Source organism: Amphiura filiformis, chromosome 2 (assembly GCF_039555335.1).
Source record: "Amphiura filiformis chromosome 2, Afil_fr2py, whole genome shotgun sequence".
NCBI lineage: Eukaryota > Metazoa > Echinodermata > Ophiuroidea > Amphilepidida > Amphiuridae > Amphiura > Amphiura filiformis.
This window is the reverse complement of record NC_092629.1, coordinates 92,167,080-92,184,090: the sequence shown is the minus strand read 5'-3', so window position 1 is coordinate 92,184,090 and position 17,011 is coordinate 92,167,080. Positions and strand designations below refer to the sequence as shown.

At 34.1% G+C, this 17,011-nt stretch overlaps 1 protein-coding gene across 1 annotated transcript in view; it reads left to right on the top strand.

Annotated features, from left to right (window-relative positions):
- LOC140146833 (kinesin-like protein KIFC3) overlaps positions 1-17,011 on the top strand; it is a 64,780-nt gene that overhangs the window by 13,211 nt on the left and 34,558 nt on the right. The window contains exon 5 of the mRNA XM_072168712.1: positions 10,203-10,297. Within this exon, the coding sequence (XP_072024813.1) occupies positions 10,203-10,297 (95 nt within the window). The remainder of the gene's footprint in view (positions 1-10,202; positions 10,298-17,011) is intronic.

Here is a 17,011-nt window from a genome sequence, read left to right as displayed (position 1 = left end):
TGTAAGCTCATCAACGCTTGATATTTTTTGAAAACACATTTTTTTAATGAAAAAATACGACTTTGGGGGTTTCAAAATACAGTTTTGTAACCTCCAAGCTTGGCAGGTCTGATGAATATTTCGGTGACTGGAATCAATGTCCTTCACCCCCTATCTCGGTTGAACAATTTTATACCCCCCCCATCACACAAACGTACCTGAAAGAAATTATTTTAAAAAAGTAAAGAAATGCATCCTCTTGTCAGAAAGGAAGTGTGCATTGAGGGCGCACAAATTATGATTGTAAGTGTAAAGGATATGCGTGTAGAGGACAGAAATTTTGATAGTTACTAGCCCTGGCAGGGGGGACACATAGGACCGTTACCACAAGTACAAATTACCCCCTTTTGCAGTCGATTTCAAGGACAAATCATGAAGTTTTACCCCCTTTTTTACTCTAAAACAAGGACAAAATGGTACTCTGAAACACCCCTATTTTTTAGATTCCGAGGACACATTTGCTATTTTGACCCTATTTCAACATTTCAAGGACCAGGATTTTATGAATAGTTTTTTTTCATCACAAAATTCAAGTACATGTAGTACCCCTCGCATATAAATTGGCTATTGCAAAATTTGGGGTGAGTACGAAGTAGGAAACCAAATTTATTCCTTATTTATCTGGCCAGCTATCCACGTGAGAAAGCAATAAGAACCCCTTTTTTTTCAATTTCGTGGACATTAGTTTGTGCGATAAAACACCCCTATTTTCCAATTTCACAGACAATTTTGTCCGCGGACAAGCCCTAAAAATGACCCCTTTTTCCGTGATTTTGGTAACGATCGTGCGGTCAGTATTGCAAGTTGAGTGACCCCACCGGGATTTTATCCCTCTATTTTTGGTGTGAAAATTATGACCCCTATTTTTGGTATAAAATTCTATGACCCCCAGTTTATTCATGTCCCCTTCTGAATCAAATGACAGCCCTGTAAGAATGAGTTACAAATGAATTGCACCGAATTAGTGCCCTAAAATTACCCCATTACACCCCCCCCTTGTATGCAAAGTTCATTCTATATAATTACATGGTAAATGTCATTTGAGCTATAATCCAACCTCAGTCTGTGCATGTGCATTTGTGTACAAATGGCAAATAAATGAGACAGGTTTTGTGGGTTTATAACAGTAGGGCTGTGACCATGTCCAGTAGCTATTTACATTACAGTTTGTGGTCAGCTTAAGATTCTGTTAACCCTCTGTATGGTGCTTTATAGTTAAAGGGAGGTGACCCGATATATTTGGAAAATCACATTTTTAAAAACTTTTGTATAACATATAATAATGTTGTCCCATTCAAGCAAAAAGAACTTGTAAATGTTTCTTGTAAATGTGACTGATTCCATTTGGAATTACTGACATTTATACAGTGTGATACTGGTAGTCTCTGTTCTTATTAATGATATTAATCATGATGATCATGTATTTAAAAATATATTGATATCAAATGATAGACCCTTTTATCTCAATACAATGGCCACAGTCTAGACTATAAATTTAGCGGCCTTGATACCAATTTGAAGCTCTTTGTGATGATTTCTTGGGAAATACACCAATTTGAAATGCCTAATTTCAGTATGTTAATCAGAAAAATATGAGCTTTAACCTGATACTAAAATCTGCATTTTGATGTGGTAAAGCGGGGGATGGCCGGATGAGGCTGTCAATAATCGGGTCACCATCATTAAATAAAATCAATTGTTTAATTTATTTAGATTTTTGAAAATTTTAAAAGATTTCAAACACATAAGTATTACTTAAATATCTTCATGCATTGAAATGAGTGCAAACCCTGGGTACAAACAAACATTTTGTTTGGTGGTTTTTAAAAATTGGATATTTTGAGACGAATTGTAGAGACCAACATGAACAGATGAATGGTTAAAAATGGTTAGACCCATGCAGTCAGACATACAAAGGAACAAGTGTTTGTAATACTCATTATAGTCTGGTTAAGTTATTGTGCATTAAGTATGGTATGTTACCTCCATACAATGCAATTGAATACCTGAGTGGAAGAAGGGCCCAACTCCAATTTTTTACAAAAATGAGTTAGACCCAGCATTTTATTGCCAGCAGACTGTTCTTCCTTGTATGTGAAAGATGAGCCAAAATCCACTCTCTAAATAGTCTTCCACATACACTTAAGGTTGGTCTGAACCCTGGAATTATGGAAACTTTGGACCTCATAACTTCTAAATTGTTGGTCTAAAGTATATAAAAGTATACATATTTAGAATGGCAAAGACTTGATAAGTTCATCTGTGAGGTCAAATTTGGGCCAAAATGGCACTTTTGGCCCAAAAATCCCAAAAATAACGGTTTTGGCCCACTTCTTTTTGTGCACCATAACAAAAAAATTCTTGGGCCAAAATTTTTTGTTATTAATTTTAAAAACTAGATCAAAATATCTAGGACCCGTTTTTTCATTTTTTGAATTTCGACTAACTTTGAGAAATTTAGCCAAAAATTGTCAAAAAGTGTTGATTTTTCAAAAAATCATAAAAAGCCCGATTTTGGCACAAATTTCAAATATTTTGGTGAAATTGGTCAAAATTTAAAAAATGAAAAACGGGTCCTAGATATTTTGATCTAGTTTTTAAAATTAATAAAATTAAATTTTGGCCCAAGAATTTTTTGTTACGTGCACAAAAAAAGTGGGCCAAAACCGTTATTTTTGGGATTTTGGGCCAAAAGTGCCATTTTGGCCCAAATTTGACCTCACAGATGAACTTATCCAGTCTTTGCCATTCTAAATATGTATACTTTTATATACTTTAGACAAACAATTTAGAAGTTATGAGGCCCGAAAGTTTCCATAATTCCAGGGTTCAGACCAACCTTAATCATGGTTTTCATGGAAGAAAGGCCCAAATCCATGGAGTTGGGTCCTTCTTCCACAAATATTGGGTTAAAGAGGAATTTTGTTCATCCATGAAATCTGCTTACGGAACTGACATTTGCAGTATATTAGTGGAAGAAGGGCCCAACTCCAGCTCGTATTAAGCCTTGTACCGTTGCCATGGAGACATCGTATATAATTTCGAATGTATGTACTATTGTATGTTCATGTATTAAAGGTCCCCTGAAGATGAAAACATTCTGTCTATAAAACTTTTCCAAATATTCAGTTTTTTCTTAATATCTCAAAAACAGTTTTGATGGAGTTGGGCCTTCTTCCACTCAGGTATTCAATTATATCAAGATGAAGTAAGGGAATTCTGAGTGGTGCATTTTTAAACACAAGACAAACAGTTTCAAGGGTGTAAAGTGATTTGTGGTGAAGGCAAGGTTGCCAAATCCCATATTTTGTAGCCCAATTGGCGGCTGATCATTTCCTGTCCCATGGAGCTCAGTGGTATTAAGAGAAAAATTGGGCAGCGTTTTGATCATTTGACACAAGATTTGGGCAGGGTTGCCAAATCCGCGATTTAGTAGCCCAATTGGGCGACTTTTGAAGATTTTCGCCGTGACTTTGGACAATTTCCTGTCCCATAGAAACCAATGGTTAAGAAAAAATTTGGGCGACTTTTCTACATTGGCTCCCGCGACTTCCGATAGTTTCCTGCCCCATAGAAACCAATGGTAAAGAGAAAAATTAGGGCGACCTTTTTCGATTATTTGACCCATGATTCGGCTGAAATCTTTTGGCAACCCTGGATTTGGGCTGGAATTTGTTGGCAACCCTGGTTGAAGGGATTATTTTCAGTTCTTGCAGTGTAGTTTAAATTTCACGCATTGGGTCACTTTCTCACGGCCTCACGCCAAGGTAGTACTGTATAATCTCACGCCTAGATAGTAAATCTCACGCAAAAACCTGGAAAATGAGTACAATCTCACGCATCATCAAAATAATTTGTTGTCCCTGCTCCCCAGTAAAAACCCAAAATTACGAAAATTTCACCTTTTTGCATTTATTTTGCGCAAAATTTGTTGATTTTGCCCCCCTGAAATTCACTTTGCCTCCTCAATTCCCCCCTGGAAAAAAATTGCTGCCACCCCCACTGTTTTTTGTTATTTTATGATTACCAGCCTGATCCAAGGCAATAGGGTAATGCTGCCATCATACTCATATCTACTGATGCTGTACCGTACACTATGTAATAATTGAATTGAGCATGCTCAGATGAGCTAATTATCCAAGAGCAAAGCATATTTACATGTCCTATTCACAAGAAATCAATTTAGCTGCAATGGTTTTACCACTTGGAAAAAAAAAGGATTAAGTTTTGATATTATTTATACATCTTTACCATAAGAAAAATAATTGAATGTGGGGCCCATAAGGGAGCAATCCTCTGGAGCAACCTAAAAGATAGAATGATAGCCTATAAACATAACTAGTATCTTTCATAGCTGACCCCCTCAAGTCTGTAATGAAACTAGAAGGGGGTCAAAATAAATTTTATGTTTTTTAAGAGCATAAGGAATGTAATCAACATTTTTAACCTACCTCCCTAACAAAACTTTCCAGGATGTACAGCATTGGTGCAAGGCAAGTGGGGCAAATTACAAATGCCCAAATATGTTTTTCTTTTCTCCCCCAGTTTGCTACCCCCCTCCCAAGTTTTGAGGCAAAACACTCCAAATTAGGCCAAATTAAAAAAAGGTTTGTCTCAAAGCTCTCCAACTCTGGTAAGGACTTTGGTTTCTAGGACATCATCAATCTCCCCACTTGCATCAGCATAGCATTGATAAATGTACATTTTGACTTTGTACAAGTACATTTATAATCAATTTTGATTTCATGCGTAACAGTTAGCTCATAGTAATAAGAAACAATAGTGATGTGAACTCTAAATAATACAGCTGGTAGCAAAATTCGTAAGCATGAAATGTTTGTGTGTATGAGCGTTTATGGCGTTTCAACAGTATTTTTTGTGGGACATGAGAGCACCTCAGACGTATCGAATGGCATTCTGAATACGAAGAATGGCTTTAAAATAATTTTCATTTTTTGAAATTCACGATATAATACAAATTTTATGACAAATTATTAAAATTTGATATTTTCCAAATTTTGATATATAACAGTCCTCGAAATAAATTTTATAAATCTAATGATATATTCTTAAAGTGTATGTAGCTGGGAGGAAAAGCCCGACGATCAATTGAACATTTTGACCTTTTATATTGAAGATATGGATTTTTTTCCCAAAAAGACCTATTTTTTTTGGTGTTTTGGGAAAAAAATCCATATCTTCAATATGAAAGGTCAAAATTTTCAATTGATCGTCGGCTTTTCATCCCACCTACATACACTTTAAGTATAAATCATCAGATTTATAAAGTTTACTTCAAGTACTGTTAAATATCAAAAATATCAATTTTAATGATTTGCCATAAAATGTGTATTACATTGCTAATTTCAAAAATCAAAATTATTTGATATCAGAAGGACATTCTTCAGTATTCAGAATGCAATTCGATATGTCTGATGTGCTCTAATGTCTCACAATAAATACTGTCCAAACGTTCATACCCCACCCCTTAAGCACAGTTCACCAAATTTTGATGCACAAATATATTTCTTCTTCTTTTCTTTAATTTCGACCTTTATGTACAAATTTAGAAAATTAATGTCGCAAAAACCTATGTTCTCTCCAAATTGTGAAATTTTAATGCAGCAAAAGTATCATGCTTACAGTAATTGATTTGGTTAAAAATAATGTTAAGTTTCAGTTTTGTAACATACAAAGATTTGAATTGTATTCTGGTTGAATGCTTGGTGTGCACTATAATTGTTTTTTTTTAATAACCAATTAGCACCAATTTGAAAAATGACAGTCCAAAATATAAAGAAGAATTGGACAGGCTATATATGGGTTCAAATTGCTTTAAAAATTGATAATTACATAATAACACAGGCTCCATGTATGCAAATAATTTGGAAGTTTTGAAATGATAATAGATTTATCCATAAATTAATTCCAAATTAGATTCACACAATTATATACATTTTTTATTGACCAATATTATGTACGGGTAGCTTTAAATTGCTTTCATAGCAATCAAATAATAACATCCTCAATTTCAACATTGAATTTAATTAACCTCAATACACAGGCTGTGTACCTGCGTCACTCATGCACTCTACCATTTCCAATAAAACCCGCAGGAATTACTAGAGCACTTGCTACTAACCCTAACCATGCGATTATCAAATGGGCATGCAAAATGTGAGGTTGTCACTAAAATGTGTTTGGAGATATGACCAAAAGAAATTTACTGTTTTTAGGGAACTTAAAAATATCACATTTCAGGAATGTTAAGTCCAACTTTGATAACATTTTAGCACATACATTGTAGCCAGAAAAATGAATAAGAATATTATAAAGAAAAATATTTGATTTTACAAGACAAACTACATCATGACATACTGGGATATTCCATGAAAACTGCACTACCCCTGTGGAAGATTTTGGAAATACCTTCCACAGGGGGAGTATGAATTTTATATGGAATGAACCCTTTAGCCAGCTCCATTTGAAATTCACCCTCCCTCTGTGGAAGATTTGTGGTGAATCTTTCTCAGAGGTCATATGAAATTCAAATGGAGCTGCCTAATATGTTCATTCCATTTAAAATTCATACTCCCCCTGTTGAAGATATTTCCAAAATCTTCCATGGGGGTAGTGTGGTTTTTAAATGGAATAGCCCAATTATATTATTCCATCTAAATGCACACTATCAGACTAAAATTTTTATGAAATTTTGATAATTTTTAATTTGTTAAAAACAATTATGCCCATATTTGGCATGACGGTTGGAAATGCATTCAAATGAGTACAAACCTGCCTAGTATTGGTTCAGTGGTTCTTTTAGATTGCCTAGCAGAAAATAATAATTGTGAATTGGTTATGAGCTGTTATGGAGACTGCATGCAGCAGGCAATAATAATAAAATGCTTACTAGCTCCACGCATCTAGTTATGATAAAACTCTTGCCGGATCACGTGGGAGATATCGTCATGGTGGATCGACAAGATCCAAAAAATAAAATTTACCATCGGAAATAAGCGGAAATAAACCTAGATTCCATAATGTAGTGAAATCATCTTCCTGGAGTCTTGCACCTGATAGTGCACAGATAAATGTGAGTATAGCAAAGGGGAATTTGATGTCAGTTTGAGCTTGAAAATTAGGATTTTCTGGCATATGTTTGTGAGTGCTGGACGGAGGATGTGTGTGTGCTAATGGCCGATGAGTCATAAACACATCTACGCAGTAAGGCTCTCTGTGTTTGCATCCACGACTGCACAGCTTTACAAGTTAAAATTGTAATTTGTAAAATTTTTGTATAAAATTAAAAGAAAAGCTTTTATAATAGTGAGCTATATCAGGGTGGATGTTTAATTTGAGACATTTGTTCATTTTTACTTTAAATTTGGGCAAAAATATGTTACATTCTGAAATACATGTATTTTGTCATCCAAATTGACATGACTCTTTTTATCATGATGATTGTCATGCATGAAAATATTTGCATGTTTATAAGATAGTTGGAACAAAACGATGAGGTTGGTTGATGGGGATGACATTCCATTATATTTTGATGGATTGTGTAGGGGAAATGCTTGAAGCAGGTGTAAATGACTAAGTGACATTTATCGGAATTAGATTAAAGGGACAATGCAAATTTCTGTATAAAATACATTGCCTTGTTATTCCACCGACCAATTAAAGCCTTAATTATACGATTTTGGGCAAGTTTTAATGTTATTATTTTTTGCCAGATATTATAATATGTTATTAGTAATATCTGTCAGGAAAGTTTTCTGGTCATTTTAAGCTAAACTAACGAGCTAAAAATGAAAGAAAACCTGACTTACTATCTTGGCTGCTTAACTGTGGTGTTTTTGTCCTGTTAATGTCCTGCCGAATTCAGATATTAATTGCTCCGTTTTCCTAAAAGCATATCAAATTTGGATTTTGGGCCAAAAAAAATCAGGTTTAAAAAAAAAAAAACCAAACTTGTTTAAAAAAAATCATACATTATGGCTTTTTTAAGGTGCAACCTTGGACCTTTAAACGATCGTAAAGAGGTGAATGCTGTCATATTAAATTTTTTTTAGCCCATGGATGTGTGTTCATAAAACATGGTAATTCATCCTGTAAATGTCAAACATAAGGGGTAGTGCTAGAATATTTAAAATGTAACACTAAATTCAGCAACTCAAGGCAAGTAGTTATTGATTTATTGATCAAATACTGGTTTTCCCTCATTTTCGACTGTAACTTCACAACTGTTGTCTGTGCTGAAATAAAATTTCCAGTGCAGTAGTTGTAGTCCTTGCCCCAAGGGGAAGCTGCACTGAAAAAAGTGATTTTCTAAAGTATTTGACCTGTGCACTTGTAAATTGGTGGGAATGTGTGTGCTGAATACTGCTGATCAAACTTAGCGATTCCAGCCAAAAAAATGATCGTCGTTATAACGGTTGCCATGGTAACGGCGGCCATGTTGGATTTTCACATGATGTCGTTGCGCGTCATTTTTCTCGGTCGTTCTTTGGTATTTTTTTCTGAAATTTGTTTTATTTGACAAATTTAGGTCTAATTAAAAAATTTACAGAGGAATTTTCAAAAAAGGTTGTACTGGTTACGCTATGGTGCATTAAAATTGGTAAATTTATGCATTTTGGCGGAAAATTTACAAAAAGCGGGTCGTTCCATGGTTACCAGATGTTTTTCAAAATTTCCTTAGAAAATATTTAGATACAGGTATGTCCAACATACTTGCCAAAAATAAGCTCAAACAGATACACCATTACCAAAGAAAAGTGACGCATAAGGTAAAAATGACGCAGCGAAACAACATCTGGCAGAAAATGGCATTTAAAGTCTAGAAACACTTAATATGTTAATTAAGCAGCAATTATGCATATCAAATATTATAACATCATGTTTCTGACAACAATAACATTTATACTAATTATTAGCACTCTTTATAGACAATAAACATATTACATTATTCAGAAATTAATTTTTAGCTGGAAATTCCTTAAATATAAGCCCTTGAAAACAATACAATACATAAGAAATACAAACATTACGTGTATTAGTATAGGACAGAATTCAATTCGCGACTTTTTCGCGTCACATTGTTCCCTTTGATTACTTGCAACTTCTGAACCAAATGTCCGATTTGAATCAAATAAAAAGCAAATAAAGGCCCAAATTCTATAGATTTTTAATTTAGAAAAAACATAAAAAGACTAAAATACCCCCACATCTTACTTGTCACCAATGCGCTATAATTTTTGAGAAAAATGCCAAAATAGGCTCAAAATTGGGCAGGGGTGTAGTACCCCCGTAACATTTGAGCATATAGCTTTTCATAATAATAATACCAGATGTTGTCTGTGTAATTATAATAATATGTGCAATCATCTATCCCAATTGACATTTAACTTTGCTGCGTGCTATAGTGCTATATATTAATTATACTTAAACCATACCTTCGTTATCTATGCTTAGACACATGTTTTATATACACAGTGGCGGCACCAGGAATATTTTTGGCATGGGGGATGGGCAAAGTTAATTTGGGGGTGGTGGTAAATCAACCAATTTTGCGCAAAATTGCTGCAAAAAATTAAAATTGTCATAATTTTAGGTTTTTACTGGGGGGAGGGCAAGAGTTCTGACTGGGGGTGGGCATTTCACCACATGCCACCCATGGTGCTGCCACTGCATACACACACAAACACTTAGATATGATACAACGATGTGTCAGGGACTGTCAGAACTATAGTCAAATGTTGATATATTCTTGTCTTGTCTTGTCTGCTACTGCACAAAATGCCTGGTGTGGCTATCAACGTACAGATCATGCATCGCTTGATTACGTAAATTTTCTTTTCAATTTCCTTGTAACTGCTGATTAAGTTCTTGAAAGGGGCCACATCAGGAGCTGTTTTGGTGGTAGATGGAAGTGAGTTCCATTTGGGTATGGTCTGCGGCTAAAGTGAGAATTTATAGCAGTCTTTGTTGGGGTATATGTTTGACGGTGTAAACTTGTGAGTTTTTTTGTAATTATGTATTCAATTGGGATGTTTTTCCACATAACTTTCACAATCACATTGTAAATGTTACATTTGTTAGAGGCAGGCTAGCACAATATATTGATTAATCAAAAATAATCAATTTGTGTATTTTCTTTTCAGACTACAGTACCACTTCTAGTGCAGATCTTGAAGTCTTGCAGAAAGAACTTGAAGAGAAAGATCGACAGAGAGAGGACCTTCTGCTCAAGGTTAAGGTGAGTGTTTATACATGGCAGAAGCCACATGCAACCCGCTCTGACAAAACAAGGAACACATTTTTGACATCTTATGATTTGAATAGAAATGTAAGCACTAGACAATAAGCTTTAAAATGATAACACAATTATTTAAATAGCGTCAATACCTTTCAAAATATGGATAATTTGTCAATGATACCTTGATATATTTGCCAAATTGCTATTCTGAGTAATGGGCCAATTAGTTCCCTGCCTTACATAATATTGAATAGGGATTATTGTAGTTCAACTGTTAATTATTGATTAAATGAACCTCTTTATAAATAATTCTTTCAAGGATTTGAAAGTTTACTTAGTACCAGAGTCAAATACCATGAAATGAAAAAATTCCAAAATTTGATATTTTTTTAATGGGAATTCATCTTTAAAGGCCTGTAACTCAAAAACATGTCTGGCGACTTGTTTCATAAATTCATGGTAAACAACAAGCATCATTAGGCGTCATTGTCTGCACGTCAAGAGACCCAGAGGACATTTTGTGTGTTAATTAGAACTTAAGTACAGTTCTGATCTGTTTATGCATTTACCGTCTTGCATTCTAAGTGAATAATGCTCTGAACATGCCCTGTCTTTATATGCTCTGCATACACTAGGAAAAGTGGAACGGCGTCATTTTCCTATTTTTGGCATCAAATAGCTTCAAATGGCATCAAATGGCTTCAAATGGCATCAAATGGAATCAGTGATGCCAATTTGGAATCAGTGATGCCAATTTGGAATCACTGATGCTAATTTGGAATCACTGATGCCAATTTGGAATCAGTGATGCTAATTTGGAATCACTGATGCTAAAATGGAATCAGTGATGCTAAAACGGAATCAGCGATTCCAAATTGGCATCAGTGATGCTATCTTATCATTAGTTTGGGTGTCAAGTACTTTTTAAGCTGTCAATCAATCTCATCTTTTGTTTAAGTAAAGTGTCTATTTGTTAAGCATGAGTGTTGTGCTCTTAAAGGTCAGTAGCTTTGTGTGTAAGTTAATAGCACAACAAATCATTGGTCAGGGCCCAGACTCAGGGTATTATATTCTTTAATATTTGTTTGTGCTTTTTTTTATTCAGGATTTAAAATACTTCAGTGACAAAAATTACATAGTAGTAGAACTGATTTCCAAAGAGGTCATCATACAAAAATATTAACATTAGCAATTTTGAAGCTATTTTTTTTTGTCTTAATTTAAATGAAATTATATGGCAAAAGGCTGGTGTGAACAAAATTAGATGGTCATATAGTTCGAAATAAGAGCTACAATGTGGGGTGGTGTTTTGTTAGTTTCAAAAGGTATTCAGTGGCGGCGCTTTTATTGGGGGGGGGGGGGGTATTGGGGGAAAAGTGAATTTCAGGGGGGCAAATCAACAAATTTTGTGCAAAATTACATAAAAAGCCCCCCCATTGAAGGTATTGGGCAATTCCAAGCAAAAGTGGACATGACTCAAAAAAATGAAATTGCCAATATATATTTCTTTTAACTTTTATATTATTCCAAACAGATGTAAGGTTCAAGTTATAAACTTTTTCGCATTTTCTAACATTTTGGGTTTTTTTTTAAAGTTTCTTTGGAGAGTGTATTTTAAGTGAAAAACTCCTGTTCAACTTAGATATTTTCCAAGTGGGCCTATTTTATTAAACATGGGGACTTTTCTTTTAAATTTGATACATTTTATATCTCTGAAATATGGTCTTCAAGAAACATCCAACACATTTTAAATAATCCCCCACTATTTTTTTTCTTTTTTTTCGTTTTCATAGCACTAAATATTGCGTAGCACGAGTTACCGAAAGATTCATTTTTTTATGTATTTTCAAAATGTTGGCAATGTAATTGATGCCACTTATTATTTTCCTTCTACTAGTAGTGCCTTGAGTAAAAATAAGAAATTAATATACAAAACACTATCCATCACATAATAATGACCCATTAAAAACTGTAGCACGAGTTACCAGTAGCACGAGTTACCGATGTAGCACGAGTTACCATAGCCCACTTCCCCATGTACCAGCAAAGGTAATGCAAAATCTACCACTTGGCAGCAATAGAGGATCTCCCAACTACATGAATATGCATTTATATGTGACCATGGTATTGGTAACTATTTTTTTTTTTTTTTTTTTTTTTTTTTTCACTTATTATTTTTTTTCTTTTTTTTCCTTTAGATGCTTTTTTTTATATATTTTCAAAATGCTGGCAATTTAATTGATGCCACTTATTATTTTCCTTCTACTAGTAGTGCCTTGAGTAAAAATAAGAAATTATATACAAAACACTATCCATCACATAATAATGACCCATTTAAAACTGTAGCACGAGTTACCAGTAGCACGAGTTACCGATGTAGTACGAAGTTACCATAGCCCACTTCCCCTGTACCAGCAAAGGTAATGCAAAATCTACCACTTGGCAGCAATAGAGGATCTCCCAACTACATGAATATGCATTTATATGTGACCATGATATTGGTAACAGCTTTCTAGCAGCAGTGTAGCACGTGTGGGGGGAGGGGCAGCCTGCCCCATGACAAACTAGAATTATGCAGTTCAGTAATTAAGGTGCCCATACACACACACACACAAAAGTGTGTAAATAACAAAGGTTTGTAAATAAAAAATAATATGCAATATGCAAATAGGCTCATTAATATTCATAAATATGCAAATAACATGACACAAAATTATACAGCACATCAGGCCACCATATCCAACCAAACCAAGTTTGAAGTTGATTGGTTATTGTGTTTATAATGCTGCAAAGTGGATTAATGAAAATGTAGGCAAAATTAGTAAATAAGCTCATTAATATTCATAAATATGCAAATAACATAACACAAAACTACACAGCACATCAAGCCACCATTATTCTATAACCATACCGGTACCAAGTTTGTAGTTATTGTGTTGGAGCTGTACAGTGGATTAATGAATTTGCTTCCGCCTGGACAGCCAAACAAAGAAAGAAAGAAACAAACAACCAGGCAACCACACATGTGTGGGGGCCAAAAATTAAAGAGAAAAGTGACCTCCTGTCGCAGGAAAATTAAAGTAAAAAATATGGAAGGCAAAGATAGAGATAAGATTCAAGGAGCCAGTTTCCACCCCGATCATGTGCCAAAATAGTGTAAATTTATTTATACCAAATTTTTGCACACACCAATAAAGTCCTTTTTTTTAAAAAAGCTCAAAGACTTTACATTGTACAGTCTCTCTAAAAAAACATGCTATTTAGCATATATCCCACTATCAATACCTGGTCAAAATGATGCAACCAAAATGTTTAGCCTAAGAACCAATCAATTAATATGGGCCTCATGGAAGAACAGAGGATACCTTAAAACATCCACTGAATGAGTAACCGAGGCAAAAGAAGAAATAAAACAAACAAAATAGATACCGAAATCCTGAGATTAACAGCCACAGTGACATTGTTGTACTGAGATTTGTATAGTTCTGAGATTTGTATTGGAAATTGGTTTGTTGTTGAGTGTAATGAGGCTCATTTTCCAGCTTAGTGAAGTGATTGAAATCGGGCAAACTGTAGAGTATTTGCACCAAGCAGGAAATGGTCTCAACCAAAAGATGACCAAACATTCTATAACTCAGAAAGCAATTTTAAAAACTTACAGAGCAAATAACCATGAACATTACAAGTTTTGTGAGGGAATTTAGAGTCAAATAACATGGAAGTAAAAGTTTTATCAATTGTTGACTGTTCAATTTAACTGTTTAAATTTAAGCCCTAGAATAAAATATCCAAACAGGATCAAGCAAGGCGTATGTAAGGCTGGGATGTTTGTATGTAATGTGTGTGGTACATTGTATGCTGGTACATACACTGAATAGTGTTATTTGTACATAGATGGGTTATTTGGGGGTTATTTGTACATAGATTGAGTTATTTGATCATTACACCAGTTGTTGAGGAATTGTTATCAAAAAAATTGACATTTAGATGAACAATACCATTTTATATATGGCTGGACAAACTGTAGCACGAGTTACCGTAGCACGAGTTACCATGTTTTTTGCCAGTCAATGTAAAACTATGAGGGGCACAACTTTTTAAGGTATACCAAAACAAACCTTATTATAGCAATTACTTATCATAAAATCAATAAGGCTTTAGTGTTTTTTGTTTTAGCACACCATCAAAATAAAAATGAGTGATTTTTAAGCATGTCCTCTGCTCGTAGCACGAGTTACCGATTTTTACAGCTGTCCCATACATACAAAAGTTGATATCCTGAATTAGCAATACTATGAGGATCTAGCCTTGAATGTTGGGTATTAAAATACAAAAAATACAGATTCCAATCAAATCAATTTAAAAGCTGGAGCACAAAGTATGTAAAAGGACGCCATAAAGTGTAGCACGAGTTACCGTGGAATTGCCCATTATATCTTTACTTAAAAAGGGCATTTCTTGATCCACAGCCTCATTCCCCCACTTTTCTCAAAAACAATTTAGATTTTTATACCACTGGAAACCTCTGGCTAAACGAAATTACAACAGTGTCCTATGGAGCAGTGTAATACACATAATCATGCATAACTCCCAAATGCAAAATCGGAATCAACTGAAATTTTGGGAATAAGCTTTTTTCGTGGATATCTACTGAAAATGTTTACAAATAGAGGATGCTAGGATCACAAAATCCTCCTTTAATACATTAGGCCAAGTAAAAAATAAAACATGTTTCACGTCCGGTTTTCAAAAAAAAGGAGGAAGAGGGGCTTTTTATTTTCTATTTTTATCGGAAAATTGGTGTAAATACCCATACTTAGAGCTGTTTTAGCGTATACAGTAATGGCTAGAACGGGCTAGAAAAAGGAGGAGGCACTTTTTTATTTGTTGTTCTGGGAGTTACACCCCCTCTAATGATCACAAAACCTTCCTATAATGTTTCTTGTATCTTAACAAGGCTATAGAAAGCATCCCAACTTCCTAGACATATTTTTTTAAAAAGTTATAGCTGAATTTCAAAAAATAAAAATATATTTGAGGAAACCTCAAAAAAGGAAGCGGGAGGGGACGTGAAACATGTTTATTTTTTTATTTGGCCTTAAGTATAAAATGATTCTCAAGTTAAGTCGATTAAGCTTAGTGTTGTTGTTTCAGCTTTCTTTACAACATAACTCAAGAACCACAGAACCTACAAAAGTATAGCTGTGATATTTGAATTCTTCTACACGCTCACTATGAAATGATCAAAGCAATTTTTGTCAAAGCTCACTACCATTCGCAAGATGTAAGTAGGCCCCTAACGAAAAATGAATTATATTATATATGTACAATAAATCACTTCCAGTAGGATTTAATGGTAAGTGAAAAAAATAATTGAGTGCACTTGAATTAAACAAGTATTATAATAAAAAATTAAAAGGAAAAAAAATGCTGTTTAAAAATTTTTTATTAAGGGCCTATTTATCATGAACATTGACAGAGATGATCAATTGATAACTATTGATTAACGACAAGTCGAGTGGTGACAATCTACATTATGATGCCATCCAGGAATTATAATCCCACTTGAAATCACCATCATCCAGCATTGAGTCTGGTTTGATTTATTTTGAACATTACATTAGGTTTAGTCTTCCATATGATTTACCATGATCAACATCAAGACTGCTAGTGCTCCAACTTCAGAGATTTAGTGAGACCTGGTTCAGTTATGGTTAATTCGTTTAGAATAAATATCGTGTAGTTTGAATTTCATTCTGGTACACTAGAACAAAATTACAACACATTGTCTATGGAGCAGTGTAATACACATAATCATGCATAACTTCTAAATGCAAAATCGAATCTCTACTGAAATTTTTGGGAAAAGGTTTTTTGTGGATATCTACTGAAAACGTCATAAAAGAGGATTCTAGGATCACAAAATACTTTTACTTGATTACTATACAAGCCATGAGAAATAGACAAACTAAGAAAATAAATATAACAATTGGCTAAATTTGTAAGTCTCATTGTAAAAAAACAAATATACTTTTATTTTGCTGGAATGGGTCATAAATTTTAATATTATTTTGTTCATGTCATTTTGTGTGTGAAAATGAAATTGAAGCCAATTGCACCCACCCATCACACATATCCACAATGCTTTATAACAGTGCTCCCTAAAAAAGAGGAAACTCCTAGCAAATTCCTAATCTTTATGGTGGATGATTGTGGGATTATGTAAAGGATGACAGCTCTACCATCACTTTACATTTTAGGTTTATCAACTTTATCAGTACTTCTACTCAGAATTAATATAAAAAACTTGTAAGAATTTGTCAGAAAACACACAAAAGGATGATGAAAACTCATGAAGCTCTAGGTGAAATTTCCTCTTTTAAACTTGACTTAAGCTAGATATTTAGCATATTTGACTATTTGGCTGATAACAATGTTTTTAAATCATTTTAATTTGATCACCCATACATAAAAGATTATGATAAATAGACAAACTAAGATAGAAAATAGGAAAGAAACCATTTTTTAAGTGCATTGAAGGTTTATTTTGCTGGAATGGGTCACAAAGTTTAATATTTGTTCATGTCATTTTATTCTAAGGGTCATTTGGTGTGAGGAAACAAAATTGAAACACCCATGACACCTGAGACGAATACCTATAGGTATATTCGTCTCAGCATGACACACATGGACAATGCTTTATAACAGTGCTCC